Source organism: Pezoporus occidentalis, unplaced genomic scaffold (genome assembly GCF_034315485.1).
Source record: "Pezoporus occidentalis ecotype Australia unplaced genomic scaffold, CSIRO_AGI_Poc_V1 ctg47, whole genome shotgun sequence".
In the NCBI taxonomy this organism is placed as follows: domain Eukaryota; kingdom Metazoa; phylum Chordata; class Aves; order Psittaciformes; family Psittacidae; genus Pezoporus; species Pezoporus occidentalis.
In genome coordinates, this window is record NW_026915802.1 from 508,455 (window position 1) to 529,113 (window position 20,659).

The following is a 20,659-nucleotide window of genomic DNA, read 5'->3' on the forward strand; positions in this document are numbered from 1 at the left end:
CAGAGCAAACTGGTTTTGGGATGTAGTAAGGGAAAATGGACTAGAGCCAAAATTAAAAAAAGGCTGTTTTGGTCTCATAGATGAAGTCTGTATCTGGCATAGCTATTTGCTGTGGAAGGGGATATATGTGGGAGTGGTGAAACCCTACCACTGCTCACGGACCTGTGCTCAGGGGACCTAAGTTTTTCTTCAGGGCTACACTAGCCTTGCAAAGCAGAGGGATCAGGGCATGTAACAGTGACTTGTGTCAAATCCAAGCAATACTATTGGCCTCAAGTGTGAAAGGGTTGTCTTCTAAATTTATCACAATGACCCCTAACTGTTTCCTTAAGGGAGACAGGCTGGGAAAGTTATCTTGTCATTGAACTCATCTTTCCTCTCCAGACAAGATAAGAATGTGTGTACAGAAGTCCCTTCTGCCCATCTTAGGTCTTCTAATTACTATGTGCATTTTCTGCCCCATGCAGATACCACTTCACTGGCTTCCTTGTGAGAACACAATAACAGGGCCTTCATAAAGGGAAAAAATTCCAAAGTAACTAGATCTCTCCCTCTGTTGCATTTTCCTTATTCACAAAAAAAATACTAGCCTTATCAACAAGTGAAATCAAGTTTGTTTGGCATGATTTGCTGGTTACTCCTATATTAGAGAAAATGAAATTTCTGTCAGTCAATCAGTCAGCTTGCTGGAAAGTTGATCATTATGCCATGATAAAAGTTTAAAAAAGTAAAAAATTAATCTATCAACAGATTAGTCATTAAAGGACTGGGGGAAAGTCTCCAAAGAAAGTATCTGTCATCTCTTGGAAAAGGCAGCAAATGTCTTCGCAGTGCTTTCTGAGGAGTGGGATTGCATGTCTCAAGGAACTGATATTGCCTAACATTCCATCACCTATACCACTCCAACTCTGGTCTGTCTGAGGCTAATGCTCATTTCCATCATTTCATGATGGAAAGTTGTTGCTCTGCATCTTGATTGAGTGTGAGGAGAACTGGTAACCTCAAAAGCCAGAGGTTGCCTTATGAAAGTTATCACACACTGGAGCACCTGTGGACATGCTCTGCTCAGAGGCCGTGGATGGTGTGGCCAGGACTGCTGCTGCCCCTCCCACAGTAAGAGAGCAGCAGTTCAGGGCAGGATTTGGTAGGGACGGCAAACAAAGGCCATGCTTACAAAGCAACCCAGTGCTGCTGTCGCAGGTGCAGTTCTGCCTTGTATTTACCCAAACTGAGGTTTTGGGCTTGAGATCTAGTAGCTTAATCTTGCAGTCCTAGTACTTTTTTAAAAGCATACCTATCAGAAGGATGTTGTGATCAGTGTTTCCTTCTTTATTCTTTGGGGGAAAGAGAAATTTGCAAAAACTGTGAGAAGAGCTCAGTGAGCACTGCGTGTGAAGGGGTTTTCAAAAGGTGAAGGCTCCTGAAGTTCCACAATCAGCCTGCAGGACTCTAGTCCTCTTACTTGGGAAATTCAGGTTGGCAGATCAGGCAGAGGCTATTCCTTTCTATCTGTCTCAGAAAGGAAGAGCCAGGCCTCTGCACAGCTATTGTCAAGGCAGAGGAAGCTTTATTTGTCCATTTGCACTGAGTCAGAAGAGATTAATGTTACATTTCTGCACCACTCTAAATACCCACCTTACCCAGGCAGTTCTCTGTCAGCAGCAGCCCATTTCCAGAGTACAAACTCACCATTGTACTGTTTAGATCAGTTAATTCAGCTCTGTGGACCTTGTGCCCAGCAATCACATGGCTCCCTGCTTGCCTAACCTCAGCCTAAATAGAAGTTAAAGTATGAAATGAAAACATGGGCTATTGGGCGAGCAGAACCTGCCTGCCAGGCTGTTGCCACCATGGTCTCCCATTCATCAAGGGCCCACACCAGGGTTAGTCTTTGCACAGGATCCATCCAGGGTGCCTCTTTCTGGAGAAAATTGTTTTCCATCAAAATCGGCTCACTGCAAACTTTCTGCTCTTGAACTGTAGCCTGCCCAGGCCCTGACCCTGTCTGCCTCTTACAGCCCCTCTTGCTACTGTGCATCAGGAATCTTCTTCAGTGGGCAGCTAGGTCATCAGTGAGTTTCTCTCTGACCTCAGATTTCTGTTAGAAGCACACCGGTGCTGTTTTTATCCTTCTTGCTTCTGCTTGGGTCAGGTGTTCTACAGTATGGTCAATGTGAGACTCCTTGCTTACAATCTCGGGCCCTACAAAAGACTGTCTTCTACCTTCAACAGTTAAAGCATCTTAGAGTTTCTGCTGGGCTGATCACTTAGGTAAACAAAGGTGTATGTGTATATATATGCTCCATTTGTATTAATTAGCTGTTTTAACTGTGTCACCTGCAAAATTCAAGCAGTCAGATTCTGCTGCATTAAAACTGTGAATGAGACTTTGCTCTGTCTCCTGATGTTCTAAACCAACATGATTTCTCTGCCATCTTCAGGTGTCTCTTTCACCATAAAACACCTCTGTTTTGACATCTTTAAGCTGTTCTGTCTAAAGGATAGTTGATCAGAATCACAGTTTGTCCTGACACAGCCTGGGGATGCACTGTGGCACACAGTTTGTATGACATCTCAGGTAGAGGAGGTAGTGAGCAAGTCGCACTGATAGACTTCAATAAAGCAAGGATGGCTTATACTGGCTGTCAATTTGGCCATTCTTTTTTTGAATCTTCTTAAGTTTCTACAAATACTGATAGTATTTCTGATAGTATTTGTAGAATACTGATAGTGTGAAAAGTTTTAGCCTAATCTTAGCATTTATTGCCATCTTTATAGCTGAACCACACTGCATTTTCTTCTATGCCATCTCATCTGAAAAGCTCTAGTCTGCCCTTTGCTTCTCCTGGCGGTGTACATTCTTGCCTCAAATTAGGGTTGATATAATATCAACCTCAACTGGGGTTGGTATTAAGAAATATCCTTTTAGTTCCTACTTTTTCCTTTTTATTTGCCTGACATAAGAGAATGAAGCTTTTATCCAGATGTGTGTGTGTTTTCCTTTTAAAAAGGCCTCTATGTCTTGTTTAACTGTTAAGAGTATTACATATTTGAGCAGTGGACAGCTAGACCCTGTAAGGACAGCTCTGTGAGTCAGGCTTCCTGTGCAAGACTGCGTGTGCCTGAGAGGCTCAACTGCTGATATGGAAAGGCATCTTCAGACAGGTACTGAAACGCTGCTGTAGATAGGCAGTGGAACTGTATGAGTATAGGAATGTGAATGGGAATTGCAAAAACACACTGACTCCAACAACAGCCAGGATATATGCAGAGCTTTGAAACTGTCTTTTGTGCGGCCGGTTGTGTGTGCTAGTTCTGATGTTTGTGAAGATCTCTGAGGGTCCGTATCTATGGGTTCTGTGCGTGGGAGTATGTGCTGTTATCCTGAATATCTGATTCTGATCTTACTTGCTGGGTTTCCTAGGCTGCACTAAATTACACTGCTTTGAAATGGGACTCGGGCACTTTTCTGCCTGCGTTAGTTTGCATGTGTATGGGGAAGCGGGTGTCGGAGCACAGCAATTAGGCTTTGTCAGCGTGAGACGTGGATCTATGCATGTGCGCGGAGTGCGTGTGTGTGGAGTCGTGCCTCTGAGGGTACCGGTGCCTGGGGCGGGCGTGTGCAAAGCGGCACACGGCCTGCCCATGTAAGTAGCCCATGGTGCACCCTTCACCTTAACCCTAAACTCTACAGCCGGGCCCACGAGAAGCAGATCAGTGGTTAAGCGGGAAGAGCGTGCGCTGCCGCTGCGATGGTTCCCGTGGTGGGACTGGGCTGGAGCCGCGAATTCATGTCACCCGCGCTGCCGCCGTCGCCGCCGTCCCGGCTGCGGTGCCAGGGTCAGCTCGGCCTGCGGCCCGCAGTGCACCCCAACTCCTCCGGCCCCAGTCCAGGACGCCCCGCCGACTATCCCGGGGGAGCTGGGGCCGCTCAGGACTGCCGGACGCGCGGCGCTGCCGGGTCTGTGTCCGGCGGCCCCTTTGGCCGTGCCTCCCCCAGCCACGCTCCAAGCCCAGCCCCTGCGCAGGAGCCAATAGCCGCCCTGCCGTCTTCATCCGTCTCTCGGCGTTAAAGCTACAGCGGGGCTCGGGGCGGTGAAATCCCCCGTGGCCGTGTCCTGCGCTCCGCCCGCCTCCTGCCGCCGTCAGTGTGTCCGCACGCGGGTGCGGGATCAGAGCGGAGCGGCGCCGCCTCCCGCCGCCTCTGCCCCGCCACCCGGCTCTGTCCGGCTTCTGTTCTCGGGGTTCCCCGCCCTCCCCGGCCGCTGCAATTTAGTTCTCTCGTTCTTTTTCTTTCATTTTTTTATTTCCCCTTTCTTTCTTTTTCTTGTTTTTTTTTTTTTTTTCTCCTCTCCAACCGGGAATGCTCAAACTGGACTGATGGACATTTCCGAGCTGTGCATCTCCGACCCGCTCGGCTACCACAACCAGTGAGTGTGCCGCGCCGCGCCGGGACCGGGGCGGGCCAGAGGCGGGCTGCGATTGGCGCTGCGTCCCGCTGCGGGTGGGACGGGGCAGCGACCCCGCGGTCCCGCAGCTTCCCTGCCGCAGAGCCGCCAGCCTCCCTCCCGCAGGGCACCAAATGAACCGGGTGCATCCGAGCGGCCGCGGGCGCAGCGCGCACCTCTGCGCGGGCAGGTGCGGCAAGGTCCGCTGAGGAGCGAGCGCTCGGGGTGTGGGGGGGAGGGTGTCGGCGTGTTGCTGCGTTTCTTTCTTGCCTTGTAACTTCTCCCTCTAATGCTTCATCTCCTAGGAACAGGCAGCTAACAGCACTGGCAGTCCTTTCTGCGCAGTTTTACTTTCCGTCAGTGCTAGGATTTTTATTAGATGAATTACTAGGTGTCTGTAAAGAGATGTGCATATAAAATGACACAAAGCAGATCCATTAAAGCACTGTCTCTATTTTCAAGAAGTACGGTTTTTCACCTGAAATGCCCTATGGAAATTCAGTTTCCCACAGCTTACTGTTCGGATAGCCTGCTCGGGGAAAGAGTGGACTGAGTCGGAGGGCTGGCAAGCAGACATCCCGACCTGGGACCGGTGGCGAATACCTTAGCACCTGCTACTGCTCTTTGTATTCCGAAGTGGGCTGTGCCTGGTAATGCTGTGTTCAAAATCACTTCAGCATGTTAACTTTGGTTTGATCCTTTTGGGGAAGTTAGGAAACAAGGCAAAATCTTCTCGGCATTTGCATCCAGCTAACTGGAGCTGTTAGTTTTAAATGCATTTCTCCTCTCGGATAAATCTCTCACCCTGAGCAGAGTCCCCTTTTGTGTGTTTGATGTTAATCCCTGTGTCACCTACGCAGGTTCTGTGGTGGCATCAAACGTAGGAGTGAAGTAGTTTTGCCTATTTCATTGCTTTTAAGAACACATTGTATTTAGTAAAATTAAAACAATTAAAGCCAAACAGAAAACCCACAATGATACTTACCTGTCTTTCCTCATTACAGCTGTCTTATTTGTCTTTGTTTCTTGTTTCCTGATATTCCATCTGTCCTTACACTCATTTCTTCTTCCTTTAATCCCCTGCTTCCAGCAGTTTCATTAAGATGAGACTTAGTGTTGTTAATAGAAATTAATAATCTAACCCATGTGATTTTCTTTTTTCCCACTGGTGCTTCACTTGTGGCTGCTTCATTTTGAATTAAAAATAAACAAACAGTTTCTTAAGGGAAATGTATTCTGTATGCTGCTGGGAGTCTTTTCATGTTAAGGCAAAAATTGAAGGTGCCTTTACCTTCATTAAAAAAAAAACAAAGCCAAAAACCCAACAAAACACTGCTACATCTTCATCACTTCCTATGGTGTCTCTTAACTTTTCCCTTTTGATTTGTCTGCTTTTGAAATTAAGAAAAGGTACTCAAACCAACATGAAAATAGTAATAAGTAATCTGCACTTTATGTTACTGTTCACCCCTTTTACTTTTCCATGAGCTGTCAGCTTTCAGTAACGTCAAGTGCACCTTACCTGTATTTGCAACTCTATGGACAGTGAGTAGACAGATGAAGGTGGCCCTGGGGGAAATGCCACTGAGCCCCTGGCTTTACAGTAGACAGAGGGTGCTGCTTTTTGAGATGAGAAACTGTTTGGGAGCTCTTTGTTTAGAGAAGTGCTTGCCTTGGTTCTGTGTGCCAGCTAACCTGCTCCTTAACACTGTTGAGGGTGGAAGAGACAGACAAATATCATTTAATGTATCTCAGCCTCTGTTTTTCAACCTCCTTATTTATTTATTAATTAATTAATTAAAGATGTACAGCAATGCACGGAAGTATGGCTTTATCTGAGAAAAGTTACTGAGAGAAGGAAAAGAGGTGATAAGCCTTAAAATTACAGTGTATTTAAAGTGTGCGTGCAGTGTGTCAGGTACTGATTTGATTTGCATTCTGGTTTTATTAAGGTTAGATTTCAGATTGCATTCCTGCATCTGAGGATAAAAGTTGGACCAATACATATCCCTGTAGTCATTTTTCTCTCACTGTAACACAATTATATTGCGAACATGCAATGTAAATACAGGTATTGTACTTGTGCCTGTATCGCTACCTTGCTGTGTGAACATTATCATTCCTATTGTACTGATTTACTCTTCCGGCTGCTAGCCATTGGAAAAATTTCAAGTTATTTTTCTTTAAGCAAGATAATACTTCTTTTAATTATGTGGACAGCAATTTTTGTCAAATTGAACCTTAAGTTAGGAATTAATTTAAAAATATTGCAAGCTGCCTCTTCTCACTTAGTTATTTGTTAAGCTATAGGAAAAAAAATAGGAGGACATGTAGAAGGTAGGAAGGGAAGTGGATGTGGTCACTCAATACGTGATCCATACAGTTACCTGGAAACTGTATTTCACCTTACAGTTATTGAGAGACAGAGAATGAACAAGGCAAAAGAGAGAAGAGGTGTCTCCACCTTGGAGATTAAGGAGAACTTAATATTTGTAACAGTCAGACCCAGGAATGGTCTAAACAAGACCTAAGCAAAGGATTTATTGTCCCTATCCTACTCTTCCTGAAGCAGTGAAAGTTGCCTTTCCTTTGCTTGCGTGTGTTGATGTGAGAGATGACACCAGGAACCTGCGGAAGTTCTGGTCAGTGGGTTGTGCAGTTCCCTCACTGCAGGATCTTGCATGGAGAGTAAGAAAATCCTTCTTTGTAATTTTGCTCCTCTGTGCATGTGTCCTTAGGCAACATATGTATTTCATTTCTTGTGTAGGAATCCACTCTTTAGCAACCGCTTACTACCTTTTGGTACCGACCTTTGGGAGAATTATTCCTGGGGTAGGTGATGCAGCTTCAAGGAAGAGGCTTTCGTGCGAGTTTGAATTGGGAAACTAACAAAAGCAATGATTTGTACCTGCAGTTTTACTCTCAGGTGAGGGCATATGGTGAGAATACATTAGTTACACTGTAGTGACAACGTCTGTCTGCAGTACAGCGGGAAGGGAATGTGTGTGCAGACACCACAAATGTACACTCTGACATACCAAAGATGTGATTACATTCACACACAAACACATGTTTACATCTATAAATGTTTGTGTTATATATGCACATACATATGTATGGTCATACTGAATATTGGTGGTGTGTCTCTCATGAGCAAATCTAAGTCTGTTTGAAAGGAGAAAGACGGCATTTTTACTTTTCTGTATTAACTTCCACATCTCAGAGAATTTTTTTTCTGCTTAGTTGCAGTTGCCACTAGAAATATTGATAGGACTACAAAATTGTAATTTCTAATTAATGTTCTGTATGACAGACAGAAACTGACCAAGGAACCATCAAGAAGGGAAGATAAAATCATTGGCAAATGAGAGCATCCTGCCAGATGCTATGTCTCTTACACTCTTTCTTCTGGTGTATGAGACAGACACCTGAGTCACTAATCTGATAAAAATAAAAATTATTTTATGAACAGAAGGATAAAGTTGAAAGGAATAAGTGATAAATTTGCTAGAGAGGTGGAAAAGTGTAACATTGGAAGTCAATGAAGAAGTGAATTCTGGACTCTGCAGCAGAGAATTAACAAAGTTGTTGTCACTGACTCTAATGCACAGACTGAGGAAATGTGACTTGATTTCAGAGGTTACTGGAAATCTCCATATTCCGTGAATGGGAGGAAATCTGAGTCAGAGAAGCTGATGCAACTGTCTGCTTGGAGTATTTCTGAAAGGCTGGGATAGGGAGGACTTAATTGGAATGAATGGGGAGGAAGTTGTTTGTTTTATTGACAGAATAAATTACAAAAACTCTGGAAGAGAAATGGCCTAGTTGATAGGTTCCTGATGAGGTTCCCATCATAGAATGGGGTCTTGGTATGCTAAGCTTATTGAGCACAAGGCTGATTAGGAAATTGGTACCTTTAAAGTATTTGTATTAACTTTTCCCTCCTCTTCCAATTCCACTTGTAAAAGTAAAGATGATCTAATCATTATCAATTATTGAGAAATATGGAAAGATCAATATATTTAAAAAATAGGATTTTTTCCTTTTATTGATTTGAATTAATCAATAAATATTGCATTTAGCCTGAGAGGGGAAAGACTTTGGAGAGATTGCATCAGAGAAAGTTGCTGTGACAGAGATTTCACATGCCGTTTTCTTCTTCTCCAGGAGAATGTTGCTCTACGCTCTGCCCTTTCTGCTGTTACTCCCTGTGCTTACTACTGCTCTGAATTTCATGTTGTTTGAAAACACCTGTATTCTTCAAGTAATTTCAGTTCAGTAAGAACTTTGGTGCATTGTGTCATTTGGTGTCTTTACTAAATTTTCCAGGGATCAATGGATAGAAACCCTGTTATGGAATGGAAGAAGGGAGTAAAATAAATGAGACTATGAACTTTACAGGTTCTGTCGGGGCACAGTAGAATTTCTCCAGAGTTTAAAATGCCTAAGAGAGATTTAATTAAAGAAAGAAATAGTAAAAGGAGAAAAAGGTGGTGTCAAAGCTTGGATATAAAAGCCCAGATCTTTTCCCCAACTTCTCCTTCAAGCTTGTGCTCCTCAGTTTAGGAGTTGGGAGCCCTAGCAGCAGCTAGTGTTGCACATCAACAGTTCCACTGTACGTTTCAGGGACGGGGCTGTTCTTACCAATGAGACCCGTTCTTTAGTTCATAGAGCTACTGACAGTAACTTTACAGCCAGGGTGCACAACAGAATTTTTAGTCTGTGCAGTATGAGCAGGTAAATTTAGCATATGTCCAGTACCCAGCAGCGAGGTTCCGAGGTAATGCTGCTATAGTAACTGAAGGGGGGGGGGGGGGGGGAGAGAGGAGGGGTGTGTGTGGAGAAGAGAAAGATCAGAGCTTCCAGGGCAAACTATGAATTGGTTGGTTGTTCAGTGAAGGGACTTAACAAAGAAGATACTAGCAGCATTCGGCTATGGTGACCTTGCCAGAAAAAAAACCTGAATGGAAAATCTTGATTTCTTTCTGCCTTCCCAGTATCGGCTCCGTTGGAGTTGTGAATGCAGTCATCTCCGTGTAGCTTGCATGTGTAAAGTGCTTTGTGCCTGTCATTGGGAGCAGAACATAATTTACTATTATATATTAGTAATAGCTATTGACCTCGTGAGTTTTACTTCTTAGGAGTTAAACTGTAGTAATTTATACTTTGTGTTTTTATACTTTGTTTTTTATCCTTGCTATGCTGCCTCTTTCTAAGGCTTTGCCCTGTCTCTTCAGAGCAGTAGAGATTTCCACAAAATGATCCTTGCAGCTGGAACATAGTGCACTTTGATTCTTACAGTGCTTGAGAGTCTGGCTGCTGGGTGTGACTGTCCATGAGAAGAAACATGCCTGCTCAAGGTGGAACACACTGTATAGTAATATATTTCTCATGTTTGTAATTGCAAATGTAATTAGCAAACAAGCTCTGGGGGATTGAGGACTTGAAACTTTCAGTGCACATCATTTGACCCTATCTTGACTGGACCAGAGCTTGTATGCCACTGTTAACCCTTGCTGTTCCTGCAAAGAAATGCTCCTTCTAGTGTGACTGCTGCTAAGTTTCCTCCCCCACTTCCTTTTTTTTTTTTTTTTTTTGTTGGCTATAAGCAGCATTGTGCCTGTATTTGCTCACACCTTCTTTTACTGCGATGGCAAGTGCTTATGTTCCTCCTGCGACAGGCACACTAATATTTTCTCTCCTAGCACTTCTGACAGTCTGGGAAGCATTCTGCAATGCCCTTTGTGAAGAGCACTGTGTACCAGTAAGTGCTTTTGCATACTGAGCTGTTCAGTGCCTTCCTATCACCACAGGCAACGTTACTACTCAGTGCCCCTTGCACTTCGCAAAGACAACTTGCGAAAAGCAGGTGGCAAGCTGTTATCACACAACCTGCAATGGCTCTCTGTCCCTGCTGAGCTGGAATTTTCTTGCGCTCCCTTTTTGAATGGGGGAGGAGTAAATATGTAAGAAATCCTGTTAATTTTTTGGAATCCTGGCAAAACTCAGTCTAGTCACCCTTAGGATGACTTTGTCATCCTACAAACAATATTCCTGATCCGTAAGGATTTAGTGAACAATACAGAATCCGTTCTTAAATTCACAAATTTAAGTATGCATATGAAGCAAAGGGAGCTATTCAGCTTTTTCATGTGAATATTGTCTCTTATTTGTTTTCTTATTTGTTTTCAAGATAGGACTTAAATTGCAATAAAATTTGTGATAGGACTGCATTTGTTTTGGACAGTTTTCATTCTTGCATTTTCATGTATGTGAAATGAGATAGCATAAATGTAGAGAGCTGTTTTCATACAATTTTTTGTCATGACTGTAAGGGCATTTCACAAATACTGCGTCCTGTTGAAGGCTTGGAAGGAAAAGGAAGCCTGTTCTGGTTTCTTCTTGGTAGAATAAGAGCCTTTGATGAGAACCTTTTCCTTCAGTCCAGATTCTCCTTTTCCATTCCCGGAAATTATGTTGGATTTACCTTGTATTTGCAGGCTCATATATTTTACTTAAATTAGAATAGCTTGTAACGTGGGGGATGGAAGTGGGACCTCCAGCTTAGAGCATCCTGCATAACAGGAGGCAGTTTCTCATAGCACCTTTTTGTTTTGAATTCATTGCCAGTGTTTTACTGCAGCTGTTTTTAGATGAAGATTTCTTGGTGCTCTGTCTACTGTTCTGAAAGGCTTTTTGTACATACAGCATATTTAGAAGTGTTATTTTCTAGGTTTGCCCCCCTTTTTCTCCTGGCACTTTAAAGTTCCCTTTAGTAATAATGGCCCTCAATCTCGGGTGATGGAGCCGTCACTGTGAACAATGCTGGTGAGTGTATTGTCTCCCTGTCCTTTTACTCAAGAGAAAGGTCAAAAGAACAGCTTTTAAAAAATGTTCAATTCTCCAGTTACGATTTTGCATATGGAGATTATAATTTTAAGGATGTGTAAGCACTTGGGTAAAAATAAGACAGAAATATGATTTTTTTCCATCAGTTGCTGGAAGTACATTTAAATGTGATGACACGAATAGTTACAAACCGAATTTCTCACCAAGATTTACACCATTTTAAATATTAGAAAAATTAAACAGCTGAAAATAAGGACACTAAAGAATTATTCTTCAACAGATCTAATTGTTCTAAAGTCTTCTGTGTTGTTTCTGCTTTTATTCAGTCAATCTGACAAGTTTTTCATTATCAAACATATTATTTGTTTCCTGACTTAAGAAATCATGCTTATCTAGATGAGTTTTTCCCAGATGTGGCATCATAACAGCGGAGAACATAAGGTGCTACTGATTTCAGGGATTTGGTTTTGAATTTCTTTTGGTGCACATAACCAGAATTAGCTGATATGCATATTCAGTGGGTACAGTTTCTTCATACTTTTTATTTTTTTAAACAATCTTTTGATTTATATGGTAATTTTGAGGAGTTGCTGTCATTTTATTTTTCTTTGTTTCTGGCCTGTGTATGGCATGCGATTGCTATCTAGCTCTAACAGTTCAGAAAGCCCTGTAGAGGAGGAAAAGCGATTCAATTCTTTAGAACACACAAATTCAGTATACATGATGCTGCTTCTACTTTTAGCTCTAAAAGTTTAATTCCATTTCTTCCTAGTTTTTGTATTTCTGTTGATTAAGGCTGTTTCAGTCATTTTTGTAGACTAAGGGACTAATGGTACAGGGAGATACGGAAAATATTTTCCTAAAAAACTAAAGACTAAAAGTATCAGTGCCTATTGCATGGCACTGTCTAGTAGGCAATTTTTGTTATCAGATTCATCAGTACTGCAGAGATACCTGGGTGGATCAGGGTTCTCTGTACACCTCACCGTATTGAGCAGCGACTTCCAAGTGATGATGTGCAGTCTGCAATGCAGCCTCACCAGGGGCTGTGGCAGGGAGGGGACCACGGCTGGCTGATGCAGTCGAGGCTCACATTCAAAGCCAAGGAAATCCCAGCACGGGAACTTGCTTTTGAGTGCATGGGCTATGTGAAGGGTGTTGACTTTACTTCTGGTGGGTTCTTTTTGCCTTAATAGATTGTAGCAAACATGACCTTTTAAAAATTATGTTTAAGTGTATTGATGTGTCCATATGTATTACTTTACATAGATGATGCCAGAAGCAATTCCTTTGGAATAATTGATACAAGCTGTGTAGTGGCACCAAACACACTGTAGAGAACTAAAATGAGTCAAAAGTGCAAGAGAAAGAGTTTTCTTGCATTCAGAGACCTGCAAGTACGTGATGCATGTATATCAGTGTGTGTGTATGCACTTAATTTTACATAAATGTGCATATTCTGTAAGTTAACAGAATGCGTGTATATGAAGTACATAATTTTATATATAACCACGTTCATTTGATATTGCACAGTGTACTGTTTCACTTAAACAGTTACTCATACAATCAATGTCTCTTTGTGTGCGTATGCAAGTCTTTCTGTATATGGGTGCATATTTCTCTGCTTGTATTTGCGTGTAAATGTATAACAAAATAACGACAGGTATGGCTGTCTTCATCGCAAGGTTTGCCTGAGTCTTTATTAATTAAAGTTTGTAAATCTCTTCATAGCCTTGCATAGAAGGTGTTCTGTAAATGTAGAATGCTGTACAAGTATACGATATGTAACATTTCTGCTTAAAAAAAATTGTTTCTCTTGGAGCATATATAATCATGGGTCATATAGGATTAGGTGCTACAAATAAACTGCACTTGTCAAATCAATGCGTATTAAAATTTGTGATTTTTAAAGAGAAACTGAGATTTTCTTTAGTTAAAGTATCAGAGAGGAATTTGAAAAACAGTGTGCAGAAAATAGATCTAGCTGTAACGTTGTCCAGATAAAGCTGGGCTCATGTGCCAGAGCCAGAAAAGTCAGTGGTTTGGAATTTCTTTTTTATTTTTGTTATTTTGGATTATTTTTTTTCCAGTGTGATTTGCGTTTAGGAAGGCACAAAAGATAGTGTGCTTCCCCTTACAGAATCCCTTGCTTAGAAGGTTATCTGACGATGAGATACTTAATTTTTTTATTTCAATACCGTAGTGTTTCTGACCGTTCTTTTTTTATTCTTTTCAAAGAGTTGTTTTATTTTAAAACAGAGCAGTGCCTTTTCTTCTAGCAATTACAGCTAGGGGACTGTCATTGCAGGAGGAACTATAAGCCCTAATCGCTGTCTGTGATCATTACTTCTCTCATGATACTGACTGTCCCCATCGAAATTTCTCCTCTTGAGTTCCTATTCTAACATGGACTTACTTTTAAAGATATTAACAGATTTAATTCCACAGCCTTTTTAAAATAGCATAATTATGAAACAAAAACCAAAAGCTCTCACAAATACGGTATTTATACATGTTTTAAAACAGTAATTTTCCTTAGAATTTTCCCCTCAGGTGTTTAGGAAAAAACAGATGCAACCTCCCCCGCTCCTTTAATTGTTGGTTGAATGAAGAAAAAATTCCTGCTTTTGGCTGGCCTGCTTTTTCAGCATACTATTACTTTGCTTCAGTCTCTGCAAAATGTTATAGATTCAATTCCCCTGTTGGAACAAGAGTTAAAAATTAATTCATGAATAATAAAAAACTATCAGTCTTGTTGAGTTTAAGAAGGATTAGAAGAAAGGGTTTTGTACAGAAGCAGTTATATATCTTGGTGGTGATGTTGTTGGACTAATAGATATTGTACTTGGTCCGGTTGGTTATCTGATAAAGGTAGCTGATTTGCAAATAGGATTGTTATCCTGATGACTAACGAGTCTCATGTTGGGCGGATTAAAAGAGGTTGGGCACCTGGTGTCTATTACAAGTTCTTGATTCCCTCTTAGGAGATAATTTATTTGATTCAGATGTGTAGATTGAAAAGGGACCAGGTAAATACACACAATAAAGAAATGGTTCGTGCTACCTCACCACAGCTGGGATTTTCAGGGAAGGTGATGTGACTTGGGCACCAAATTGTACCGACTGTCAGCATGCCTGTGGTGGGGCACTGTCCATAGCACAGTAAGAGATGTCAGGTCATCTTGTGCTCAGAGCATGTAACTGATAGAATGTAAGTGCAGAATAACTCACAATCCCCTTGAGATAGAGGAATGATTTGCACCCAGATTTTTGTGGCTTGTCCCTACATATATCTCTGTGTAGCACTGGAGAGGGGGAGAAGGAAGTAGGAGGTACGGCTTTGGAGGAGTGAGGGCATTCAGAGTGAAGGAGATCTCTTTTTTTTTTTTTTTTCTTTTTTCAAAAATGTGTCAGAGCTAGACCTACAGTTTATGGAAAGCCAGTGAACAAAGGTGGCTTGTTGTGATGGTGGTTGAGCCTGACATATGGTATGGGAAGAAGACTGCCCTTCTGCACCAGTGAGCCATTCAGCTCAGTTAAATGGAGGTCTGGGGAAATGAGGAAGAGGATATGGCTGCCATAGGCAGGAGGAGGAATAGATGTATCTTCAAATAACTGCTCTGTAAGAGCTTCTTAGGATTACAGAGCCTTGGTGAGGAAGTATCTTAAGCAACAAATTCTCCAGAGGAATTTGCTGTCACGCCTAAAAGCCACGGCACCTCTGTCTTAGCTGTTGTGTGAAAACTTGCAAATGTAGGATTTTTGGGAGGTTAGAGACAATGAGGTACAGCCTGCAGGTGACGGGCTGGTAGATTTGGGTAGAAATAAAGGCAGCATAGAGAGAAGTGTCCTTCTATTAAAAGGTCAGTAGTTTTGCTTCCGTCAGTGAGGGACTGTCCAGTGGCTTTGACTCTACCTGCCCATTGCTCTAGCACAGGTAGGAGCTGGAAGAGCTCTGCAGCCATCTGCAGGGATCTGCTGACAGTGCGCCGGGCACCTTGCTGCTGTGGAAGGGGCTGCAGGGCCTGCCTGGAGAGCAGCCATCGCACCTTTCTGTTTACAGGCCAGCTCCTGAGAACATCCAGATTCCTCTGTCCTCTAAAAAGTACGTGCAGGTCTCTCCTGGGCATCTTGGCAGTGCTCTCATTACTGCATTAAGAGGGAGTTTCCATGTAGCCTCCAGGTAGACTCTCTGTCATCCCTCACAGGTCCTACTCTGCACGCTCCCTTTTGCATCTTACTAGTACATGTTTGGACACTGTCACCACATCCCCTGAAGAGCAATTCCACTGTCTGTGGAGATCTCATGGTAAAGAAGCCTGATGAGTCAAGAGAAACCTTAGTGTTTCCCATATGAGTTTCAGGCAGTCTTTGAGAAACACATTTTCTTTATGTGTGAGCATCTTTTGTGCATTTGCACACTGTTTCCTAAATGAAGCAATTTAGAATTCTCATAGAATCATAGAGTGGCTGAGGTTGGAAGCAATCTCAGGAGGCCATCTGGTCCAACTCCTCTGCTCAAGGAGGGCCACCTACAGCTGGCTGCTCAGGACCATGTCCAGGGCAACTTTTGAGTATCTCTAAGATGAGAGACTCCACACCCTGTCTGGGAAACTTGTGCAAGTATTGGTCACCCCTCACAGTGAAACATTATTTCCTGTGTTCAGGCAGACCTTTCTACTTTTCAGTTCATGCCCTCATATTGTGCCCCTTGAGGTTTTTTTACTCATACTTGAGTTCACCCAGTTGTTTTATGTTGTGTTATAACTCTAGTTTGACAGCCTTTTCTTAATAAAGGGACACATAGGAAATTTTAGGTACATGTGTGTTAAACCTATGTGGAAGAGAAGTATCCCCCACCTGGTTCCCTGGCAGTATGTCTTAATGTCACTTGTGTAGGTGATTGTCAGCTGGGAGTATAACTGCATCGTTGGGATTTGAATTGCGAGGCTCCTGCAGCCTGAGTTAAAAATGTCAGGTATGTTGTCTTAAATTTGCAGTCAGCTCATCAAGAGCATCTATTGTGTCTCATCAGGAGATATAGCAGTTTCTCATCTTATATATATAAGAGTCTAGCTTGTCCACATCACAGTATGATAAATACAAATAAAGAGGTATTTATTGCAAATATCCTCTTTTTCTTAGTAAGTAGCTAGGTTATCAGGGTTCTTCCCTTAACAGTGTAAATTAATAGCAGTAAACAATAATTAAATGCAGATTTAACAAGTAACAATCCAGTAATTTGGGGGTTGCCGTTATTTTGGCCTCTCTTCTCAATCCTCATTGTTTCTGCTTTCTTATGGGAAAATGACATCAGAGTCGTCTTACTGATTTTAGGTACATCACCATTGCGAGAGTCAGGGTAAGGATTTGGCGCTGTTCATGATGTGGACTACTGAACTGGGGAAAAAACCTGTAATAGCCATAGGGAAAAATTTTTAAGGAGGTTGTCATATTAAAATGACTTCTACCATGACAGAAAACCTTCTGCCTGTAATAATGTAGTCAATACTTGCTGCCTTCTAGAAGCAACTACTGTGCTAACAGGTTCTGTTTCACTTGCAGCAATAGGTAATTTATATCAGGTTACTTCCATCTTCTGGGAACAAATAGCAACCGTGAAATTCTGTCACTGTTGTTGAGGGAAGAGGCTGGTGTTAAGAATTTATATGGGAAACTAGGCAAGCAGAAGCCACAAGATGAAGAAGCCATCTAACAGCTTTGAGCATGTTTGGGAACTTGGATTTTTAAAGCTGTATTCAAAGGTACTTTGGATCTGAATCTCCTGTTGTTTTTACTTGTGTAAATGACAAGTAACTGAAAATCAGGTGGGGTGAGCGAGTGTTAAACTGGCACAAGATTAATATTAGGCCATTCAGCTTAACATCATAATAGAGGAAGATATACCTGGAATCAGTATAAGAAATCATATTGAAAGGGACACAAACACGGTAAAGCTTTGTATGGGAAGGACAGAAACTAGTCATTTTCCTTCTGTAAAACTTTGCCTGGTGCTGTTAGTGCCGCAGATCACCTTCTGTTTCTTCTGGATTTCAGGTTTCATGCTTCTAATGCATGAAATGATTTTTTCAGCCCTTTGGGAATTATTTTGGAGTATGTTAGAGAAGGCTACATAGTGGTAACTGGGGAAAAGTTTGATGCATTACTAAAATGCACAGAAGACAAAATGCCAAATGAGGTGTGAGAGGAGGTGAAGTTGAATTCACTGAAGTTACAAAGAATATTATTGGAATAAAACCAGAGCAGAGGTGAGTAAAGGAGGAGTCCAAAGAAACGTTCCTGCGTGTGGTGAATTCCAGAGAGCTCGAGATGAGAATGTCCTTTGCCAAATTCATGAGGATGAAACCCGTGGAAGAAGGCCTGTGCAAAGGAGAAGGAAGACTAGAACAAGATAGGTGGGGAGAAGAGACCCGGCTCTATTTCAAGCTCCTTTTAAGTTATCTATATATTGCCATCCAGCTGAGGAGCAATTGCATTTTTATAGCAATAGATAAAATCAAAAAAAAAGTGGAAGGCAAATGTAACAAACCGTGCCTTAAGCAAAACCTCCTTGATATTACCCTGTGTGTAGGAAATCTTAAGTTCAGCATCATCTGATTCTGTATTATCTTCAGAACGCCGATGCTGCATGGAAATACAAAAAGCAATGGCAGGCAAAGCTCTACTGCTTTAGACAAGAGATCCAGAGGAGAGTTGGTGGTTCAGAATGATCTTGAGCATTTTGGGTTGCAAACAGTATACTTCCAGTGGACGCTGTTGGAGCTGTGTTTGATTGGAGATGGTGAGCTGGAGGAAGACAAGCAAGGGTAGAACCTGTGTCACAGAGGTTAAGATCAGATTGTAACAGAGTCATGGTGACTGAAAAGCTGAGGGCAACAGCCCGGTCACTGTGGCTGCACTTGCTATGTGACTAAGGTTTTTGTCTGAAGTATGATAGGAAACATCTGTTTCTCACCACTTTTCTTATTTAACTTACTGAACATACACTGAAAACACCCAGCCATTTCTTCCTGCAGAAACCTGGAATTTGAATACAACAGTTTTAGGAGAGAGAGATCACAGAGGAGGAAGAAAGATTTTGCTAGCACATGCACACGTTTCTGTTGCTAAAACTGAATGAGAGTTTGCTTAAAAACTGAGGTCAAACTGTGCAAAACTGCCACTTGGTTTATCACCTAGCTTTTTAATTCAGTATGTGCTGTATGGCCTCTGCGCTGAAAATGGGCTTTCCTTCAGATCTGCAGACTGTCCTTTTTTGTATCTCTGCTACTACAAGGTGAAAGTTGTCAGCAACATCCTTGTGAGGTGAGAAAGAGTCACATATGTAAAACCTGCCCACAGAAACACCCAAGTCCTATCCACTTGACAGCCCCATTGTGGTCCCTATCACTGGCTGGAAGCAGAGCCTGCTTCCTGTACCCATTGTGGGGAACCTGAAAGCTCCTTAGTGCTGGGAGCAAATTGCACTGGGGAGAGGTGATGAGACATAGGGCAGCATGATATTGCAGAGAGCAGAGGAGCTTTGAAATGGAGCTTTTGACATTGGAAAGACCTGCAGTGTGTAATGTCATGGGGCCTGAAGAAAGAGAACTGTTTCCTTGGGATGAGAAGATTTATTACAGTGTGTTTAGCATCCCTGCAACTAGAGAAGGAAGATGCACATTAGCAGCTGGTAGGAGGCCTGTGCTGCACTTCTGCTCCAAGGGAGCAGAGAAGGCAGGAATGACACATTGCTGTGAGGTGGGATGGTAGTGGAGTCCTGTGCATCAGTTGGGGTAAATACGATAAACACTGGCTTGGCATAGGAGTGGTGAAAACTTGGGTGACTTTTTTCATTTTGATAGAGATATTGCGGACTATCCCCTGGAGAAAAACCTCGCAGTCAGTGAGCTGGAAAAGGGGGGAGCTGAGCACCACTAACCAATTCTTAAACATTTTCTATCCTGTTCTACTGGCCACTGCTGGCTATTAATGTGGTTTCAAGCCTTTGTGTTGTGTTGCAGGATTAAGGGTGTTACCTGTTGCTTCCTTGTTGGCTCTTGGCAGTATGATGCCAGAGATGGTTTAATTTTCTCCCAACTTCCATATTTATTGGAGGTCCTTTCTGCTGAGTGAGAGGGAGGGAACAGAGAACAGCACATGACAGCACCTCTTCTGCTTGAGACGTTCATGGGCTGGTGGCATTGCTTTGTGGCTGTTCTTGTGGTTCTTCACATTTGTGCAGCAGTCCTTGCTCTAGCAGGTGTATATAGAGATGGGGAAGGGAAGGAAGAGTCTGTGTTTTGCCTGTTCTTGGGGGATACTTTGTGTCAATACTCACATAGATACTTAATATGTCAATGAACATACGGAGTGTTACATGGTGTGTCTTGTACTTCTTGATGTAAATGGATTTGCTACCTCACATTATGTGCCTTATGCATGCATCCCATACACACATCTTGTGTGTGTCCATCCATACTAAAGCAAGAAAGGGTATCTCCCATGAAGCTCCAGTTTCAGGAAGTGCTTCTTGCTGAACAGGGTTTTGAAGCATCTTCTTGGCCTGAGGAAGGTGCTGTTAGAACTCCGCCTGTAACGGTATCACATAAAACAACCTAACAGGAGTGTGAACTGGCTGAATGAACATATTAAATCTGTGACAGAATTCCTGATTCCAGGAGGAGATGTAGGTTTGGGACTGGGGTTATTGAGCCAATGCTTATTTAAAGTGTCGTCAAGACTGAAAGGTAGTTTGTAGAGGTTGGTTGAACAGCGTTTGATCTGAGGAGCTGCTATTTTAATGGACAAGGAGTAACGAAGTGCTGGGCAGGAAAGTCTAGCACCTCAGAAATTAGTTTTTGAAAAGACAGTCTGTGACGTTGTTTAAACAAGGTTGTTGCCTATCGCCTGCTTTCTGCAGGGATTTAAAGGTGCAAAATGAATGATCTTCACAAGAATAGGAGGTAGAAGGTAAACCGTGCTTCCATGCAGTGATGCTGAACCTCTGTCAGATGTGTCCTTTCCCTGATGTGCATTCTGACGTTTGCTTATCACTCGGGAGCAAGTGCACATCTTTTGCCTCCAGCAGCCCAGCTGCCAGGATGGAGTAAATATTGCTTTGTGGCTAAAGGGGCCTGTTAGCCTCCAAGAGACACCAAACACCAGCACTCAGAAAAATTAGCAGCAGTAGAAGTACATTACACAATTCATCAATCTTTTGTTTTCAACACTAAAGCTATGCTACTTGGGGCGTGTGGCTTACACCAGGGTCAGCATTTTCATTAGGAGATCCCTGGCCCCCCATGCTCAGCCCACTACCCATTCCCAGGGGTGCTGCAGAGTTACTTCCAGCAGTGGGT

General features: G+C 42.6%; 1 protein-coding gene across 8 annotated transcripts in view; it reads left to right on the forward strand.

Moving 5' to 3' along the window:
- Positions 1–20,659, forward strand: part of ESRRB (estrogen related receptor beta) — a 141,218-nt gene that overhangs the window by 48,395 nt on the left and 72,164 nt on the right. The window contains exon 1 of one of the 8 annotated variants that reach the window (XM_062636120.1): positions 4,146–4,430. The exons of the other annotated variants lie outside the window; for them this stretch is intronic. Coding sequence (XP_062492104.1) covers positions 4,381–4,430 — 50 coding nt within the window. The 5' untranslated portion in view covers positions 4,146–4,380. Of the gene's footprint in view, positions 1–4,145; positions 4,431–20,659 lie in introns of those variants that run through there. 8 annotated transcript variants of the gene reach the window in all.